At 38.8% G+C, this 20,779-nt stretch overlaps 1 protein-coding gene across 6 annotated transcripts in view; it reads right to left on the bottom strand.

Annotated features, from left to right (window-relative positions):
- The window catches only part of PLEKHA7 (pleckstrin homology domain containing A7), a 199,055-nt gene that overhangs the window by 32,168 nt on the left and 146,108 nt on the right, over nucleotides 1-20,779 (bottom strand). For all 6 annotated transcript variants that reach the window (XM_044425604.1, XM_044425601.1, XM_044425602.1 and 3 more), the window contains 6 exons: nucleotides 18,937-19,407; nucleotides 10,642-11,164; nucleotides 7,862-7,948; nucleotides 5,827-5,880; nucleotides 289-357; nucleotides 101-181 (listed from right to left, as the gene is read on the bottom strand). In XM_044425604.1, coding sequence (XP_044281539.1) covers nucleotides 101-181; nucleotides 289-357; nucleotides 5,827-5,880; nucleotides 7,862-7,948; nucleotides 10,642-11,164; nucleotides 18,937-19,407 — 1,285 coding nt within the window. The remainder of the gene's footprint in view (nucleotides 1-100; nucleotides 182-288; nucleotides 358-5,826; nucleotides 5,881-7,861; nucleotides 7,949-10,641; nucleotides 11,165-18,936; nucleotides 19,408-20,779) is intronic.

The following is a 20,779-nucleotide window of genomic DNA, read 5'->3' as shown; positions in this document are numbered from 1 at the left end:
CAGCTGATTTTACTATTCAAAATAATCAACTGCAATGATTTTTTTGATTGTAAAACCTATTAGGAAACTAAAGCGTATGTAGAATGGCAATAATTTTTACTTTATTTTCTTTCAGAGCTCTTATTTTGTCTTCTAGGTCTTGCAGAATCCTGTCTTGTTCACAAAAGACACTTAGCTTCACCTATAGACAAGAACATACATCACAAGGTTAGATCAATAGTACAGCATTGCGCTTTGCTTGGCTGAGAAAGGCAGTTGCATCCTGCTAAAGTGATATTTTATACTTACATCAATATCACTTTCTCCAATCCTGATGGGCTTTGTATTTCGTTCCTTTAATGTATCACGTCCTGTCACCTAGAAAGAGAAGGAAAATTTAAAAGTAAAATTCATGCAACATAAATGAACAATTACAAAACGTTTTAGAATGATTTAACCCTATAAGTATTTCAAACATTCAAAAAGATTTTTAACCACATAACTACTTAAGCTACCTCTAGAATTCTATTTCAACAATTTGAATTCTAAACAAATGGTGTAACTGCCCAGGCCCCATGCAGTCTGTAAATATTATACGGGAACCCTAAACAAATCCTTTCTATATGAACATGAAATAGAGCAGAGCAGGTTATTTACATCTTTCTAAAAATTGGTACAACTCTAATCTGATGCAACTTTTTCTATATTTATGCCCAGAAATAAAGACCACAAAGTATAAATTAAAATTAAGAATCACTGGTTCACGGACAAATGCTTGGATTTCTTGGACTTGCTTTCTTTTAAAATTTGTACTTCTAAAAATGCTTTCATATTCGTAAAGACCACAGTTCTTGTAACTAGTGGCTACGCTGCAGTTGCTGTATTGGTCTTGATCCAAAAGTGTGCAATGGACCTTTTTAAGAACAATGTTCCATATACATACAGTTTCACTTGCAGTGTGTAGATGATCACCACACTGAAGCATTTTGTCTCTGTGTGATGTTAATTTCCTGCAGTACAGTGGACAGAGCTTACAGGAGTTGATGCAAGCTGCACTGAGAGCAGACCTACTGCACTGCTATATATCCCATGATGCCCAGACTCAACCATAGGCAGAAATCAAATGTTTATTAGTGCAGACTTGGGTGGAGTTAAGATGTTTCTTTAGAAAAAAGCATTAGCCTCAAATAACAACAGGGAATTGCAATTATCCTCATAGACAGACAAGCCCAGATAACACTGCCTGGTGAGTACAAAACAGACTGAAATCCTTCTGTCATAACTGATGTCTATTTAAATTTGACTTCAAAACTGACAGGAAACCTGCCTGATCATCTACCTTGCATGGCTGAGAGGCATTCTTTCCTTTAAGAAGATTATAACCTTTAACACCTCCCCCCCCCCACACACACACAGTTCTTATGACACATGCAGTACTTTTCAAGGTTTCTAAGTTTTGTTTTTTAAGAGTACATGTAAGTCAGAGCAGAGCCTGTTGAACAGTGGAACAGAGTCACTGTTGAAAAAGAGAACACAGCCAGAAAAGGACTAATGAAAACCCTCTGCAAAGAACAAACAGGAACAGAGTATTGAAGAATCCTGGCATTACTACACAAAAGTGTCTCAAAAAATAACTGCAATATATGTTTGAGAAATATTATACAAAGCTGTAGTTTTCACTACAGTCTCATGCGCAATTTATGGAAGTTATTTTTTCTCTTGTCTAATTTTCAGAAGAGATTAATTGTTGCTAAAGTAATTACTGTATTTAATATAATTTTTAATTGCTTATCGTACTGATGATGTTTCTAATGCACTGGTGAGGAATATGTGGCCCTCCAGATGCTGCTGGACTAGAACTTGATTCATCCCTAAATTGTATAACCCAAGATCAGGGGTCTCCCTTTTCCCCCAAGTTAGTGAATGGCTACAATGCAACATCTCATTTTGAGGTGTGCCACTCCCCCCCGCCCAACACTGCAATCTGTAGAAGGTTACAGAAAAGGAGGGGGCAGTTCCACCCATTGCAGCAGAGAGAATTGGATGGTTTGTTAAAATAAGTTGGTTTGTTGGTATGTGTTGTTGTTCATATTCATGTATGTGCGCATTTTGTTTGAGATTGGGTTCGGTATGCAATGTTAATGAGAGTTTTGCTTGTGAGCATTTCTTTGAGCATCAGCTGTTTGTCTTCTGTGAAATGTGATTTTTTTTTTTTTTTTTTTGCCTTGTTAGGGAAAATATATGATTGGGAGATCATTTCTTGGCCAAGTAATTGGTCATCACTTGGACATCACTTTGTCTTCTGTGAAACAGGTTCTAGAGCAGAAAGGTGTGGTTTCAAAAGAGTGGTTGTGTTTGGAGTTCAGCCTTCTCTTTTGTCTTTTACTTGGATTATTGGGCAACTTGCATTTCTTTGAAAGTCTGTAATTTGCCTTATGGAAAAATCAGTATTTTGTGTTGAGTCATAGCCACAAAGGCAGACTTTTATGAGAGTATCTATGGCACCCACAACAATGCAAATTTTCCTTCCAGTACAAAAGTACCAGGAACCTCTGCATGCCTGAACAGCACACTGTGCATATATTTACACTTAAATCTTCTGCACTTGTTACATACAATATACAAGATGTAAAATTAAACTGAGAGTATTTTGTTTCTGACAAGTTAAGTAACATCTCTTTTCCCCAGAAAGTGAAACAATGGACAAGTGTTTTTAGTCAAGTCTCAATTAAAATTTGATAAGACCTCTTGGGACCACATAAAACCACATCAGGAAGATAATCCTGAAGTCCACAGAAGAATATTTTAAATTGTTATTCAACTGTTGACATATCAGGCTAATAAAAAAGCTAAAAGTGTAAGCAGTGAGCCAGGAAATCACGAATTCAAAAGTCACTTTATTTATGAATTCAGTAGGTAGCCTTAGACAACTATACTCTCTCTATTTTCTTCAAAGTGGCTATAATACTGCTGACATGCCAAATAGGGTTGCTGTAAAGATTATTGAGGCATGTAATGGCAGCAAACCATGGGTGACTTAATCTAGATTTTGGGGTGCTGTGTCCTTTTCAATATGCAACCAGAGAGAAGCCTGATTAAGTTATTCCATGATGTGTAAACCCAAACACTATGGGTTAAACAACTATAGGCTAACACACAATATTAACCCATAGTGAATTCACCCTAGATCTGCTACAGTTATGTGAGAACCAGACCAACGTACATGAAGCACTTTGAACAACCAGAAAGCACAATATAAATGCTAGGGTTAGTATCATTATTTATCTTATCATTATTTCTATTTACCATTCATGACTATTTGTCCCAGCTTCATCTTCAAGTTCCCATCATTGTAGACTGATAAAATGGAAGCCAGAACATCAAACACAGGTGGGCATATTGCCCCTAGGCAATAGCTATATTTAGGCTTTTTTCAATGTAGTGAAAGGCTTTTTATTTTTTGAAACACCTACTTATAATATTTTGCAAATCTATACTTTCTAGGATAAGGAAGACATTGAGGCATACTAAATATTAGACCAACGGAATATAGTACTTGGTATAAAAACAAATGTGCGAGCAAGTGAACCTTTCTGTAATCTTGAAGGTAAACAATGAACAGAAGAGAAAAATATGCAATTATATTATATAATAATATATGTAAAATTATCTCATTGTCAAAGCAGCAAAATTAAAACATAACTAGCATGCTTTTGTAATTCTACAAATATAAAAATGGAATCACCACCAATAGTTTCCAATGAATGAAAAAATGAAACCAAGCACCACCAGGCCAGCCAATAATATTGCACAAAGCCCCCAAAACACACATCTTGCAGGAAGCTGTGGTATTATTTATGTATCATGAAACACCTGTGGATGCTTAGCTATAGAAACACTGACTGCCATTTGAAAAAGCAATGGAATGGTTACATTTCCGGTTCAGGCAATCTTACATTTATACTGGACAGTAAACCTTGTGCTGAGCTCTTTAGCACTTTGTAAACCATGTTGATCAGAGGTCCATTATTTTTTATCTGTTTCAAACAAAATTTTAATACATATCTTGTTACAGAAGAAAGGTTGACACGAGACGCCAATGAACAATAAAATAGTCAGGAAAGTAAATATATAAGCTTTTATCCAGTGTTAGTCCCATTTAGAGCTGACCAATTGAAGTGAATTAAACTTAAGGTAGACTAACATTGGATATAACCCACTGGATACAAGCCATGATATAATTTTAATAGTTCTATATTGCTTTGCTGCATATATTTGATTTTCTAATTCCATTTGTTGAAAACTGTAGTGGCATGAGGAATGGATAAGGATGAAGAACATAACGTTCCTTTCCTTCTCATATGCTCTTCTTTTCTACAATCTCAATCTTCTATAACTACTATTGTCTTTTCAATATCAAATTAATTATTCTTTCAGTAATAGAATATAAGCTACTGACCACTTTTATCAAAGTGAAAAAGTATACTACAGTCTCCCACGTTGTTTAGTTCTGCCAGTCTATCTGGTCATATATGTTTAAATATGAAACCGTTTTCAGCATGGTGACTACTAGAGTGCTTGTGGACTGCAGACTTTGCCAACAAACAGATGATAACTTTTCTAATAGCTCTTTCACTAACACATTGATCATTACCAATATCTTCAAAGCAGCCAAAGGCACCACATGGTAGGTAGCAATGATCTTAGGGGCACACTGAAATTTCACATAGCAAGCTTCAGCCTGGATTCTACGGCAGAGGAGGAAACTTAGGACTCCAAGGGTTATTTTTCATTAGCCCTTTGCCAGTGAAAAGATTGTGGAAGAGATTCTTTGAAGGCCATGCATCAAGGTACATATTCTCCAGGTCCAACTCACCTTGCCCCAAGACCCCTTCAGCAGCAAGGAGATTGCTATGGGATTTCATATCCTTCATACTGAAAGGATTTCTTGTCACATGTTGCTTTGGGCACTTTTATCTCCAAAATTACACAGAAAGCTACCCAAAATCACCTTTTCTATGGTGGCATCTCCATGTCAGAATACCCTTCTTTAGAGCATTTGCATGGCATGGATTTTTACCTTTAGATGCTGGGTGAAATCTGGTTTGTTTCATTATGCAAACTCCTAATGAAAACTACAACTGTTCACTTGCTATCTTTGCCTAATATTTAATTATCTGATGTTTTATCTGTTTTGTTACGCTGATTCTAATTGTGTTTTGATTTAGTTTGTTATATTTCAATGTTGAATTGTATTTTTAAAATACATTTTTTGAAAAGTTGTATCCACTTCCAGTCTGGCCAAATATATTACCATTTGTATTTTTAGCAGAAAAAAATAAGGCTCAGCTATAATCACACAGTCGTGATTATATAAACAGAAAGAATATCTTTTTTAGCACTTACAATTTGTAAATTAGGTTACAGTGGGTGGGAGAACAAATGGAATTTTACTTGTGAGCAAGGATTTCCAGCTTCCGCCTTCCTCTTGTACCTTTTGAACAGTTGCTTCTAAGGGCTGAGGGAACTTCAAGTAAGGTGTAAGATCTGGCATAGGGAGGGGAGTATGGTTGGAAGGAGGAATTGGCAAAAAAGAACAGATATTCCTCAGCCCACCCCCAGCATTAGTGGAACTATCTTCAAGAGGCTGCTAGAATGCTGTTGTGTTTTCAGTTTATACTGTGTATTTTTAATTTAGAAGTTATTCTAGTTACAGAAAAAGGAAATCAGCATTTCAGATGACTGATAAGCGAGCTCTATAACATAATGCAGAAAAGGAGTAGATTTACTGAAGGCAAAAATGGTAAATTGCTACCTTTCTATTTTATAAAACCAGTCATGCTTTACCTTCAAATCCAGATATTCAAGATCTTTTTTCAGTTGGATGTATGTATCATCAGCCTGCAAACAGAAGAACAGAATGCTAATAAAATGAAGTATACTGCATTATTAGACTCTGAAATATCTGACAAATACTTTCACAAAATCATATGGAACAGGAAATCAGACTGTCCTTAGCATCACTGTATTTATGTTTATGACTGAATGGGTAATGGCAACACATCACCTTGATCCACCTTTCAACATGAAGATAGCATATTAATTTCCTTTCCATAGGCAGGGCTAATGCATAAGATTACAAAAGCCACTTGTATATTTTAAAATATTTTAAACAAAGGCATTTTTATGGGGAGGTTTGGATGTCATCTGTATTAAGTTTATTATATTAAAGCTTCCCCAGAAGAGAAGTTTACATTTTTGTAATGTATCTATCATTTTCAGCTAAATTTCAGTAAAAGTTTAAAAGATGCCTTCCTTAAAAGGGCTTCATCGCATATAAGTAAATAATGATTCTAAAGCATCTGATCATAGGTTGTGATCTCTGAACCACCCTGACTAGAAACTAATCTTGGCATTGCATGACCAGTAAATAATATTGCTCTTTCTACTACTTTCTGGTTAACAGAAAGGTACACAACAGGTATTCGTTTGCTCTTAAAAAATAAACACAAACCCTTACTAAAGCTCACCAAACCCTTGCATTCTGGTTATTCATGATAATATTACAAATACGTTATGTTCTCATATAATTTTTTTGTTATTAATTAAACTAAGATTATTTTACTAGGTGAATGTGTGACTATTTTCAGAGATGGTTACTGTCTTCTACTCCATGAGAGCGCTTTCTTATGCAACTCATTTTATTCTAAACTACAAACTGTAGACCCCTGCCTAAGCCCCTTAAATAGCAATTTATGCAAAGTTTATTACAGTATTTGCCTTTGATTATTAAAATCTATAATCAAAATTTATAATGCCTTTGATTATTAAAATCTAAATCTATGATGCAAAAAGACAAGTGGATTATGATAAACTAATGTATGCAATGGCACAATGTTGAGGTAATGAGAATGGAACAATAGATAGGTAATATTGGCATTATCTCTCATTCATTAGGATCCTCAGTTTGAAGGAAAAATACAAGCAGGATGTGGTAAAGTAAGCCACTTCCATCATGAATGATTAGAATGACTTACTTTTTTCAGCCAAAATTAACACACTGGCAAACTAGTAAGCTTTCCTTTTTAACGGATTTTTTTAAGGCAACATACAAAAAATGTCAAAGCAAAAGAACTGAGAAGCAATTATTAATATGCAACAGCACCCTGAAATGTGCTTTAAAAATGCTCATAATCTCCAGCACATGCCAGAGCAAAGTAAAATCATGAATGATCCAGGGATTGAACATACTGAAGAATGGGCAAGAAAGCACAGACTCAAGCATGGCACCACTGAAGCACTTGCAGAGTCACAGAATGTCATATACAGCACAGATGAGCTAATTAACAGCTGACCTGATAAGTGGAATTAGTTGGCAAGTGCTGCAGTAATTGTGCGATTGTGTAATTTCGAATATTAGCCAACTTAGCCTGATGTCTCCTTAATCGAATGAGAAGCAATGTTAGCTCTTCAGGCTGTAGGTATTTGGACACATTGTAAAGAGGAAATTAGCAGTTTTCAGGGAGAGTCACTGTAGCTATAATTCTTCACCTATGGTGCCCAGAAAATGTATATTTGACACAATTAAGCAACTATTTCATATTTTTGCTTTTGGCTTGAATATTCTACTGTAATGTCAGAACAGATAAAAGCTAAGCAGGGGAAACTCCTCTCCTGACTACAGTAAACATTCTTGTTTATAACAACTTCAGTGGCTGCTGGACATAGGCCACATTTACAGCTAGGAAGTTCAAGTTATTTGATTCCATTACCAAGGCATGAAAATCTATAAAGACCACTTTGGAGTTAGACCTCATTAAAATTTGTACTCAAATCAACTTGCACACAGAAGAAGAAAGACATTGTAAATGCTGATACTTACTGATTTCCCATGCAAACTTGGAGCACTTACAGTATGGGTCATATATCCCATTGTAGGCATGGAGCGCCTATCCAGGTGTGTTGAGTTCTGTGTAAGTTGAAAAATAGTATTAAAGAATTTCATGTAAAAATATATTTTTCTCTTTTAAAATCCTTTAAATTTTCAGTTGCCTTCCAGCCATTGTACCAGGGTGTATTTATTTAAATAAAACTTCTTCCAATCAGTATTTCATATACAGGTCTTCCTCAAAGATAGTGTGGGTTCAGTTCCAGACCTCCACAGTATTGCAATAAAGCCAGTCACGTGAATTTTTTTGGTTTCCCAGTACGTGTAAAAATTATGGTTACACTATACTGTTGTCTACTAAGTGTGCACTTGCATTATATCTAAAAGAACAATGTACATACCTTAATTAAGAAAAAAAAACTTTACTGCAAAAAAATACTGATCATCATTTGAGCCTTCAGTGAGTCATACTCTTTTTGCTGGTGGAAGGTCTGGTTACAATAGTAACATTGCAGATCACCATAATAAATAAAATAACGAAAATGTTGGAAATATCACGAACATTACCAAAATGTAACACAGAGAAATGAGGAGGGGAAATGCTGTTGGAAAAATGGAGCTGATTGACTTGCTCAACGCAGGGTTGCCACAAACCTTCAATTTGTAAACTGCAATATCTGCAAACCACAATAAAGCAAACTGCAATAAAATGAGGTATGCCTGTATATCCTAGACAATGACACAACCTAATGGACTGATCAAGCCATTAAAATAAATTTACACTATCTTTTATATAATTACACAGCTGTGACTTGATAGCTTTACCAATTTCATAAATGTTCCATTGTATGGGGAATATTTATGTAAGGCTTTTATATACCATTCTAGAGTAGACACTCTCAGAATGGTATACAATTATTTAAAACCGCAAACATAAAACCATTAACATATCCACAATATTCAAAAAATTTAAGTGAAACGAACAACAATTAAACAATAAGTAATAATAATACACATAATAAAAACTGTTCCACAGCAGCCAATCATTGTTGGTGGCCATGGTGGCAGATGGGGAAAGCATGTGGGTGAAAAGAAAGTGATTTTAAAAAGGGTCTTGTCTCCTTCCTTGAGGGAGAGTGAGAAAAATCATGGTTTAAAAGAGAAAAAATTATATGAAAGGAAAAATCAAGGAAAAAGGAAACTACCTTTTTTTACAGTATGGCAGGAGGAAAGAAGGACTCCTGTTCACTCCATGATACTGAGCTATGTACGTTTTTCTCTGATCTAGGCCTTGTGCTGCTATAGCAAACCCCATATGTGTGATGTACAGAGACCATGAGGAAGAATGTCAGGAAATAAAAAAGTTTTAAGTTGGTACCTAAATGTATAAAGGGTTTGCACCAGGTGCACTTCCCTGGGTTGCTGGTGCCATAGTTGGGGTGCCAGAGCTGAGAAGTCCCTTTCTCTCATAGCCACCATCATTATTTCCTTATTTAACTAATAAAGTACAAATCACACACATTCTTCACATTTGCCTACTACAGCTCAGGTGTCTCTGCACACCTCTTTTTTGTCTCTTTACAAGCAAGAAAGGACTGAGGACCTTACAGAAGCAGAGCTAGTAGTTCATTACTGAACAGTGCATTTCACTTTTATAAGTTGAAAAAGAAATGTCGTTGTTGCTTAGATAGTTAAGGTTGCTCTACAAGTAATGACTTGTATGAAGGAATGTTGGTTTTGCCTAAAACTTTGCATGGTTACGCTGACACAATCAATGCATTAGGTACATACGTATATCCAAAAATCTATCTGTATAGATCTGTACAAATGCAGACTTTGTACCAGCAGATGTTGCAATGAAATGGCTAGGAAGTTGTGTGATGTCAAAGGAGAAGCCATGTGGCATCCTTACACACAAATAATATGTTAATTAAAGGTTAATGTTTTGTTAAAGGCCATAAAAAGCAGTATACAAATGGGCACAATGGATGATCTTCCTAGTGATATACAGGATGACATTTCTTGTAATCAGGATCTTTGATATTTGATCAATCCCTGTTCTTTCAATATTATGTCTGGAAGAAAAAATACAATGCTTTATCTAAAAAAGATTATTTTCCCCATTCTTATTTATTCGCATAGAAAAGCAGCCTTGGGCTGAATATAAACTAGTTTAGTTGCACTTAATCACATTAAAATTAACATGGCACGTAAACTGTGATTAATTTGAATCCCAATTAAAACAATAAGATTAAATGTAATAAACTTAGTCTGGATCCACCCCAAAATGTTTGTTAGAACATCCTTGACTCACTTTAGAAGATGGAGTTTGTAGTGTTAACACATTTATAGTCATGGTATGTTTCAATCCTTCACGGACATGCACATGGTAGACATGTCATGAGCGGAGCTGGCTGGAGCCGACTTGTTCTGTTTCTATATTTCATTAAATTTTCCTATAACTAATGAAGTTTACATTTCATTCAGATTACTTTGTTGCAAGTGAATGGGCAATGAAGCTATATTATGGCAATCATGACACACAAACAAATTTCACTAAAACTGCAACTGAATTATAAAGGATTTATTTCTCAGCCAGGCACTGAAGAATAAATCTCTTCACCTCAAAAATACAGATATGAGTGAATGATGTGAAAACACTGACAGTAACAAATTATCCAATAATCTGCAGTTTAAGACTTAGAAACTTGGTAGAGCAATTCCATTAATACTATCTGGTAAATCCAAACAATACACAGATACAATTTACCAACCTTTATAGTTTGGTTTCGAATCTTCCTTGGGGATGCAGCAAAAGGAATGTCTATCATCTGTCTCTCCTCAGATGGTTTGACAGTAACCCTTTCTGCCGGAGTGTGTGGTCTTCGGGGAGCAAAGATTTTAGGTGGTCCTGGAGGAGGTATATCAGAAGGAGATGGGGGAACAGAAACTGAACGCGGAACATCTAGTGAACTTCTTCCCTTACCACGGTCTGTAAAGTCTGGAGAACCAATATAAATAGGTGCTGTTGGACTGCCGTGTTTAAACTGCTGTCTTTGTTGCCACTCATACAGCTGCCATACAGTACCATCTTTATTAGCTCTTCTTTCATCATGGGACATCTTCAAGTGGCTAACCCGGTCTTGAGCATACTTATAGTCACTTGGCAAATTGCGATTTGGGGGAGGTGAGCTTCCTGAAGGCTGCCTGGAATTCTTTGGCAATGTGTGATAACTTTCAGGAAAGGATACAGAATGGCTGGGCACTTGGCGAGTAAGAGTCTGTTCAGATGCAAGACTGAGAAAAAAGGATTTTATCAGTGACTCAAACAGCATGCAGGTATTAAAGTCAAGATTCTCAAAATATAATTTTAGCATTACTTTAATAGATGCAAACAAATAACTGGAGCATTTTACAGGTCACAATAGCCAGTTAGTCATTCAAGGATGCAGATAGTTAAAAGGTTGGTTTCACAGAACAGAGGGTGATTTGAAAGAGGGATGCCCTATCACAGTGTCTGATCAACTACTTGTGACATTGGTCTTGCAGATATTTGTATTGTTCAAAGCCCCGCAAAAGCTGTTGACCAAAAACAACAGTGAGGTCCAAGGAGTAAAAATATGTTTTTCAACACCACAGGAGGAAATCCCAATCCTGAGTCACTCAGCACTCTCAAAAATTGCTACCAGTCTCAAGCCAGTTTGCCAGTAGGTGGTACAATATACCATAATCAAAAATGACTTCTTTATTCTAAAGAAATTAATCATCTTAATCACACAAGTTGAGGGAAAAATGCCTCACAACACATTTATTCAATAAATGTATGCACATTGTGTGAAGAGAAAAAGGCCATTTTTGATCACAATGATTTGCAGAGACTATCCCTCTGCTTAGGATGTTACTGATAAAAGGCTATCATAATCCAGGAAAGGAAAGGAAAGGAAAGGAAAGGAAAGGAAAGGAAAGGAAAGGAAAGGGGCACACCACTTAAGGTTATACCCAAGTGAAAGAATATCATTTTACCACCTGGCTTTATAACAAGGTTATTTATTCTGGTTCAAGACAAAAGTAGCTCAAAACCTGACCAATAACAGGATGTCATTGTGTCACATAAGCAGTCTCATCTTTTCCACATTTAAGGAGCTATTGATTTAATACATCAAGCAACTCTGCTAGGTTTTCTGCCAACTTGACATTCAAAGAAACCTTCTTCCTTTTTGCTTGGAAGAAAACAAGCAAGGACTCATAACACTTGGACTGCAATCAAGAGCATAACTAGGGGTGGGCAGCAGGAGCTGTTGTCCACAGTCAGCCTACATGAAAACACAGGTAATTTGGGGATAAACATTCTGACTGTCATGGAAAATGTCCCAGAAAACAATTTCTAAACTAATTAGCTAGCATTTTACCTAAAATATTAATCCTGTCAGTTATGGCTCAGCGCTCACATGGATGGAGGAAATAAAATAAAGGACAGCCACCTGCTCTTAATAGGCTTCCAAATTCTGACAGAGGAAAGAATAGGAGGGAAAAAATGAACAAGTTCCTCCCTAGTTTCTGCAGCTCAAATTCTAGGCATATTTCTAGTGGACCACAAAGCATTCTCTTCCCCTGCTCAAATTTCAAGCATGTGTCACAGGCCAAATTCCCAACCTATGTAATGGGAATCACTATCACCCCCTAGATATGATAACCAATGAAAGAATTCTAGTTTTTCAAGCTTTTTGCTTCTTGTAATTCCTTTCAGTGGACACTTCAAAGGAGCACAAGTCCTTTGCTTTCCTATCCATTTTCTCTGCATTTTCCAGCAACCAGAAAGACAGTTTTACTACTTCAATTATTTATTGGATATTGGAATGGAACTGTTTCTTTCTTGATGTTGCAATGTCTACAATAGTAAAATCTGAGAATCAAATATCTTCCATCCTACAGTTGTTAGGAGAGGACATTCTCCTAATGAGTATGTTTCCTTGAAAACAACCTTTCACATTTGGTAGAATCGCAAGGCACCCTATCTCAGGAAGTGGTCTTCCTGGTTTTTTCCCCCGCCTTATACCAGAGTGCTACATGGGAAGAGTGAAACTTAACCTTAAAATTGGTCTTCCACTGGGAATAGGAGTGCACATGCTATAGAAACTATTATAGTATTGTGTAAACCCTTGCATAAGCATTTGCATCCCAACAAGCAACTACTTTTTGTGCACTGTCTTCTTACCTCTTTCAGATATGAATTTTCAACCAATCAAATATATAACATGTCCAGGATCCAGAGTAATCATTCTGGCATATGTGATCACCTTAAGTATTGTGAGGATTCTGACTTTTCCGCCTTCCCAACATCAGCTGGTTATTGTGTATCTTGCCCCCTTAACTTGGTGGTAGGAAAAATTAGATTTCCTTTGTTGCAAAAGTAGGTAAGCTGGTGCCCTAAAGGTGTACAATTCCAACCATTGGCAATGTAGACCAACTCATGGAAGTTGCTCAAAACATGTAGAGAAGTTCTATGGGCAGTCCAAAATCTCTCATGCAGAAATCAGCCTGTGTGAACTCCTATGTAGGTATTTATCATATGCTTTTGATTCCCACTCACCATTGTTTTACAGGTTATTTTGATGCTGTTGTGACCCTCTACTTCTGTTTCTGTATGTAAACAGTACTTTGGGTATTATTTTAGAGCAAGTAAAATGTACTATTTTCCTGTAAAAATAAAAAAGTTTTGATTGGGTATTTGTGCTTTTCTGCTGTACCACAGTGCGCCTTGAAATTCTGTAGTAAGTACGCAGGAAAGGAAAGGCTCCGTGTAGTGCTTGAGATTCTGTGACAGGACTGAAACTACAGCTATCAACAGTCTTGTGTATAAAACCTCACTAATGTAAAAACTCCCACAAGTCTCAAAAGCATTTTCAAAGTCAGAGGCTTTATTGTATGCATAGCCCTCTAGAGAAATGATGTCTTATTTTTAACAGTGTAGAAAGATGAAAATTTAGGCTATGCGATTAAGGGGAGGTGTCACTCAAGCCAAGAAAGTGGCAAACAAAAAATCCCACCTATACAAAGCATCCATTACAGAGAGTGGACTGGATCCAGGGAATTCTGCAAACTGGAAAACACAGAGATAGGAAGAGGGTGGTGATTTTACTAATTCTCCCTCTCCCCTGCATCCCTCACTCTGACAACAAAAGGAGCTTTTCCGATCACAAAGAGTACTCTTGATCCAACCCAACATTTCTGAGTTAAGTAGGGTTAAATAGCTATTTGTTGCATCTATCATTCCAGTGCATAAAACTATGTGATGAAAACTGTGGCAGCGCAAAGATACAGGTTCCACAACCACAAAAGTAGAAAATAAATCACCAAGATACATTATTATACCACTGTGTGGCTAACAGTCACCACCTATTGACTTAAGGAATGAAAGGCTCAGATAAGCTGGAACAGAGAGATCTTCCTCCTACTACTATATACTAAATTTTTTAAAAAGCTTGTTAAGCAGACTCTTGACCAGCTTGTTTTTTATATATCTGAAGCAGAGAGATGCAGCCACAGAAAGTCTTTACACAAGTCTGGATAAGTTAAGGAAAGTCACAAAAGGAACCTTTCCTGTAGCCACCTGTGCCTCCTAAAAGCTTTTCTTGGAGGGTCAGAAATGGGGCAATGCTGGTTGTTGTGGATATTTAATGATGCACCTCTTCCTGTAGCATTTGCTGCACCCCTTCTCCCATTTTTTCAAGAAGGCAGTTTTGCTGGGAGCACAAGTGGTTGCAGGGGAGAGAAGGACCTGGGAAAAGGCAGGTTGCTCACCTGTAACTGTCGTTCTTTGAGTGGCCATCTGTGCATTTACACATATGGATGCTGCGTCTGCACAGAGCCTGCAGCCGGGAAGATTAAAAAGCTTAAAAGTTTTGGCGGGAACTCTGCACCCTTCCCCGCCTTACAGTATAAGAAGGCAGAGTGCCCGCCACTTCCTCAGTCTACAGAAGACCAACTGTTCGCCCCCAAGCGGGAACGTAAAATATTACAGAGCACATGTTGAAAACTAAGGCAAAACATATACGTGTGTGTGTGTGTGTGTGTGTGTGTGTGTGTGTGTGTGTAGAGATACCCTTTTATGGATCCTCCACCAAGTAAAATATGGTACCGTAGAAACCCAGTCACCGACACCAAGTGGGGCCGGCGGGTGGGTTGTGTGAATGCACAGATGGCCACTCGAAGAACAACAGTTACAGGTGAGCAACCTGCCTTTCTTCGTCGTGGCCTCTGTACATCACACATATGGGTGATTAGCAAGCTTACCAGACCCGGAGGTGGGCGGTGTTGTCACTGAAGAACAGAAGAAAGGACTGCATGACCAAAGGAGCAATCCTGTCTGGCACACACACTGAGGTGGTATTGTCTGGCAAAAGTGCAAGGAGTAGTCCAAGTGGCAGCCTTGCATATGTCATGGAGAGGAATGCCAGCAGAAAAAGCAGAAGAAGCCGCATCAGCCCTTGTGGAATGGCCTCTGGGCATGACAGGTAAATCCAGTTTAGAAAATTGATAGGCCAGCTCGATGGTCTGCACAATCCATTTCAAAAGTTTTTGGGATCCAATAGGAGACCCTTTGTCATGTTCTGAATACTTGATGAAAAGATGCCTGGTATTGTGAAAGGGTTCTGTGCAAGACCTGCAGAAAGCGAGGCAGTGACTAACGTCGAGAGTGTAGCGAGCGTTCTATAGGTGTAGATGGAGTAGGAAAAATGGTTGGTAAAATAATATCCTGATTGACATGAAAGAGTGACACGACTTTTGGTAAGAAAGCCAGGTCAGTACGCAGAATGACCTTCTCCTTGTGGAAATTGAGATAAGGAGAGTCTATATGGAGGACACAGTTCACTGGCCCTTCTAGCTGATGTGATAGTGACAAGAAAGGCAGTTTTTCAAGACAAAAGACATAAGTCGATAGTCGCCAAGGGCTCAAAAAGAGGTTTAGTGAGCGCTTGTAGAACAACCGAAAGGCTCCACTTCAGATCAATGGACCTAACTGGCGGCTGAAGGTTCTGTAATCCTCTAAGGAATTGACAAATGAGGACGTTAGAGAATACCGATGAGCCTGCCACCTGGCACGGTAGTGAAAGAATGCTGCAATGTAAACTTTGATGGATGAAGGTTTCAGTCCAGTCTGGTATAATGCCAGAAGAAATTGAAGAATATTTTCAATGGAGGCTGAATGAGCAACAAAGTGATTGGTTTCAGCAAAAGAAGTGAAGCATTTTCATTTAGCTGCATAGGAGTGGCAAGTCATAGGTCTTAGTGCAGACTCGAGAATGAATTGAATATCAGGATGCAGAGCGCTTGGATCCAATGGAGGATTTGTTGGTATCGAGGAAGGACGAGCAGTAGGGTCTGGACACCGCCAGGCTGGCGTTGGCACCACAGGAGCCGTCGGTACCAAGGGAGTAGTGTGGCTTATTGAATGAGCCAGGCTGTTAGATTGAGTGAATGAAGGTCCAGGTGACGTACCGCCCTGTTCTGCTGAGTTATTAGATGAGGTATGAGAGGCAGTCACTGAAAGGTGTTGCCGGACAGGCGGAGAACAGTAGAAAACCATGGTTGGTAGGGCCACCAGGGAGTGACAAGAATTCCCTGAGCCTCATCAAAGGTGATCTTGGCAAGAGTTCTTGTAATGAGCGGTATCAGAGGGAATGCATAAAGGAGTGTGTTCGTCCATGAGACTTCTATCTGACAAGCTGTCACATGCGATTTGTGAATCGTCTTCATCTTGTGGTCCGTCCTAGCACTGAACAGCCCTGAGCCGTCGAAGGGCATGTTCTCAATGCGGCACTTTGCTTCATCCGGAAAGTTACAGTTCTGGAGCCAGGCATGGCGATGGAGGGCTACAGCACCAACAAGGGCCCTCGAGTTTCAACTGACATGATGTCTCGCCGTGGAAAGTTGTTGGATCACTACCTGCATTGCCTCTTTGGTGAAAATACTGGCCAGGTCCCTCTGCTGCTCCAGAAGCGACACTGTGATATTGTCCAGTTTTTTCATAGGAAAACACTGGTAACGAGCCAGCGTCACCTCACAGTTAGAAATCCGGAGGCCGAGACCTGTGGCGGCATAAATACGGCAAGCCATCATGTCGATCTTCCACTCTTTTTCGTCGCAAGGAGTGGTGTGTTCCCCCAACTCATGACCCTGGGACGACTCCACGACGATCGAGTTCGGTCTCGGGTGATGCAGGAGAAATGGAATATCCTGTTCACAAACTCAATACATGGATTCGTAACGTCGTGAAGTTGGCTGCAGCTGATTGGGGAAGTTCCATGGTTCCATCATAGCTTGATGAAGCATGGTGATAAGTGGCAAAATGATGGCGGTAGATTGCTCACTTTTGACGACGTTGTAAAACTTATCGTTACTGGGATTGAAATGGTGCTGGGCTTCGATCTCCAGTGACCTCGCCAATCTCGTCACCAATTCCCCAAACATCGAGTATGAAACCTCAGGTGAGTTGGGACCTTGAGTGGCGATCACCACGTCTGGTGAAGAGGACACTACATCCGAGTCCTCCAACTCAGAATCATAATGGAGTGGAGGACTGGAAGAGGAGTTGGCCAGTGAAGAAGGGTGTCTGGACTGAGCTGCACCGGACATCGATGGAGCATCCCTTGGGACCAGAGAAAGGGTACGGTGGCGTACCGATGGACAGTACCTGTATGGTACATAGTCATCCCATGGTTCATGATGGGCAGATTCATGAGGCGCTTGCACCCATTCTCCAGAGGGATGGATAGAGACACACTGCTGGTATCACACCTGCTGAGGTGGGGCCCTCGGGGAAGCCTCAGGCGATGGCTGCGGTGTCGGCGAGCGTGCCCTTGGAGGAGCCATCTGTGGAGAGTCCCGGATATCTCCATCAGACATCAATCCCAACATGGCTGCCTCCTGGTGTTCTGGCGAGGACAGGACAGAAGGGACAACCCGTCATTGCCAATTGGAGAGCCAGTCCGATTGGTGTCAGTACCGAAGCGGTGGTCAGGACCGACAGAGCAGACAAACCTGAATCATGGTGTCAGGGCTGATTGGTGTTCTTGGTTTTGTGAGCCATCTTGTCTGCCTTGTCCTTCTTAGGCTTCTTGTGGCCTGAGGACTTGTCTGATCCACTGTGCTTCCTCTTCTCCTTTTGTGTGTGAGGAGATTTAGAGGAGCACTTGCCCTCTGGCAGAGTAGCACCATCAGTGCTACTCTACATTAGTGAGGTTTTATACAGAAGACTGTTGATCAAGATGGAGGGGGCAGAGGGGCAGCCGAAGAGGAGGGTGCACAGTGGACTGGCCTGCTAGTTGATCAGACTGAAGCAGGGCCTGGTCCCATAAGAGTCTGCACAGGCGGTTCTCTCGGTTTTTCTGTGTCTGCTTTGTAAAGGCCTGACAATGGTCGCATTTATCAGTCCTGTGCCCTTCTCCGAGACAAAGGCACAGGTCGTGTGGATCAGTAGGAGACATCTTAGACCCGCACTGAGAGCACTTGCGGAAAGCCGCACGCTGAGCCATCAAGAATGAAAAAAGGAGAAGATAGCAAAGCTATCTAAGAAGAGAAAAAAAATATATATTTTTTTGGGTTAACAGGGAAAAGGGGGAATGTGAAGAAAACTTCTAACAGGGAGGGATAATAACTTGGAAATCATAACAAGAAGCTAAGAGAAACAACAGTTTAAGGGAGAACAGGATACACAATATAGGAACTGAGAGACGAAGGCTCGAGGCACAGTGAACAGCGGTCGCAAGAAGACTGAGGAAATGGTGGGCACTCCACCTTCTTACACTGTAAGGGAGGGAGGGGTGCAGAGTTCTTGCCAAAACTGTTAAGCTTTTAAATCTTCCTGGCTACAGGCACTGCCCAGGCGCAGCACCCATGTGCGTGATGCACAGAGGCCACGACGAAGAACTTTCTTTCCACTAACTTTTCTAAGTTATCTTAGGATCTTGCCGCAACAAAGAGAGATTATATATTATTGGAATCAGGGGAGGAGAGGAGAAGCAAGATACCAAACATGTCAAAACAGGCAACCCTAATTTATTACTAACCTTTTTGTGTCTCCTTTTTGAACTTTTACCCAATGCTCTATGTGAGCCATGTTGTTTTTCCTTTGTGTCTGCTTATTCTGAATTGGTCTGGGAACAACTCCTCGTTTATATAAACCGATGCCATTCTGCTCTACTAGGCCAGTACTTGAATTTAATGAATTGGAAAGCATTCCATTTTTCTCAACAGGCTGAGGTGCTTGAGACCGAGCCACACTTGCCTCTGGATTCAGTGTGCCAGCCTCCAACAGATTTTTAGATTTTTCCCTTTTTGATTCCACAGTGTTCTTCCTGAAAGAGTAATGCTCATCTTCTCTTGATTTTCTCTTTTCATCATGCTTATCAAATGCAGAAGTTTCAGGTGATTTTCTGTAACTTCCTTTTATATCAGTAGGTTCTAACTTCACACAATCTTTACCAACATCCACATGATTAGCTTGAGGAACAGCTTGCTGATCTGTTTTTTCTATTTCTCTATGGGAAACAACAACATATATGCTAAATGTCAACACTTTCTCTTTATTGGATAAAAAATTAACTGATGTTCTGGTTAGATTTTCTAATATGCTCAAACACTTTCTGGAGTTATATTGCCTTAAAGGAAGTGTTCTTGCTTAAAGGAGTGTTATCACAGAGGATGTAACTTTGATGTGTGTGCAGAGAAACTGAAGTGTTAAGTGCAGCATTCTGAAGTTTATTATTTCCCTTGTACTCTACATTTCTTATAAAAACACATATTTAAATTTATCAGTTAAATATTAAATATATGTAATTAGGATAATAAAGATCTGTTAATATTTAACATATGTTGCTAAAGAATGCGTATTATGAAACTGTCATTTTTAATTATTACCTGTTTATGGACTTTATTATTGTCTGGGCAAACTTCTAGATATGAACATGTTTTAATATGGCTTCAGTCATCCAAAATTTAACCACTCACATCAATTATTAAAGTATCAATGGCATCTAACTAGCAACTGTATTTTCTTTTAAACCTCTTTTTCCCCATATCATACAATGAACAAGGAAGAAGGCAGCATAGAGATGTCCAGTACTATCATATGATTACCAAAATATAAATTGCTATTGATACTGAACAATAGAGTATTGTTTGGTTTTAGAGTGGATCTGGCACTTTGTAAGACAGAGAGACCAATCAGTCAGCTAGACAACTCTTTATATTCAGTGCACTTATATTTTACCTTTTGGATGAAAGAAACCCCACTCAGGAAGGCTTCTAAAAGCTATAAAACAATTGAATATACAATGTTGAAAATATAATTAAGACCAATCAAAACTAAATATGTAAGAACAGCAGCTAACATACCAGGTTGCACAGAAAAACCATAAAACACTGAGTAAAACATTTTCAAGATGCTTGAAGCAGGAAGTGAATTAAAAAAAAAATCAAGATTCTTATTACTGAAGAGCCCATAGGCACTTTTCTAGGGAAGGAATTCCGTAACCTAGCTAAAATGACAAATTTTGCTGCTCTCTACAGTGGCCATTTTAAGACATGGGAGGCTAAACAACCCTCAAGGCAAATATGTCTACTTTCTATGCCTTCATATTTTATTAAAATTATGTACCTGTAACTAGTTTCTTCCTAGTAGCTATAAAGAAAATAATATCTACTCTTCTAAAGTCTGATATCATTCATTGTAAGATCCTGAGAACATTTAGATAATGGACTTTTAATGTGTTTTACTTATTTGGTTTTACTTATTTTAAAATAGTCATATACCACATGCCATTATCAAATCATAGAGAGCATTAAAACATTGAAATAAAGAGATAAAAACAACAAAAGCAGCTTGCTTACCTGTAACTGATGTTCTTCGAG

The sequence above is a fragment of the Varanus komodoensis genome, unplaced genomic scaffold, assembly GCF_004798865.1.
Source record: "Varanus komodoensis strain SLA01 unplaced genomic scaffold, ASM479886v1 scaffold16, whole genome shotgun sequence".
Classification (NCBI taxonomy): Eukaryota; Metazoa; Chordata; class Lepidosauria; order Squamata; family Varanidae; genus Varanus; species Varanus komodoensis.
Note: the sequence above shows the minus strand (reverse complement) of the source record. Positions and strands in the feature narration are given on the sequence as shown.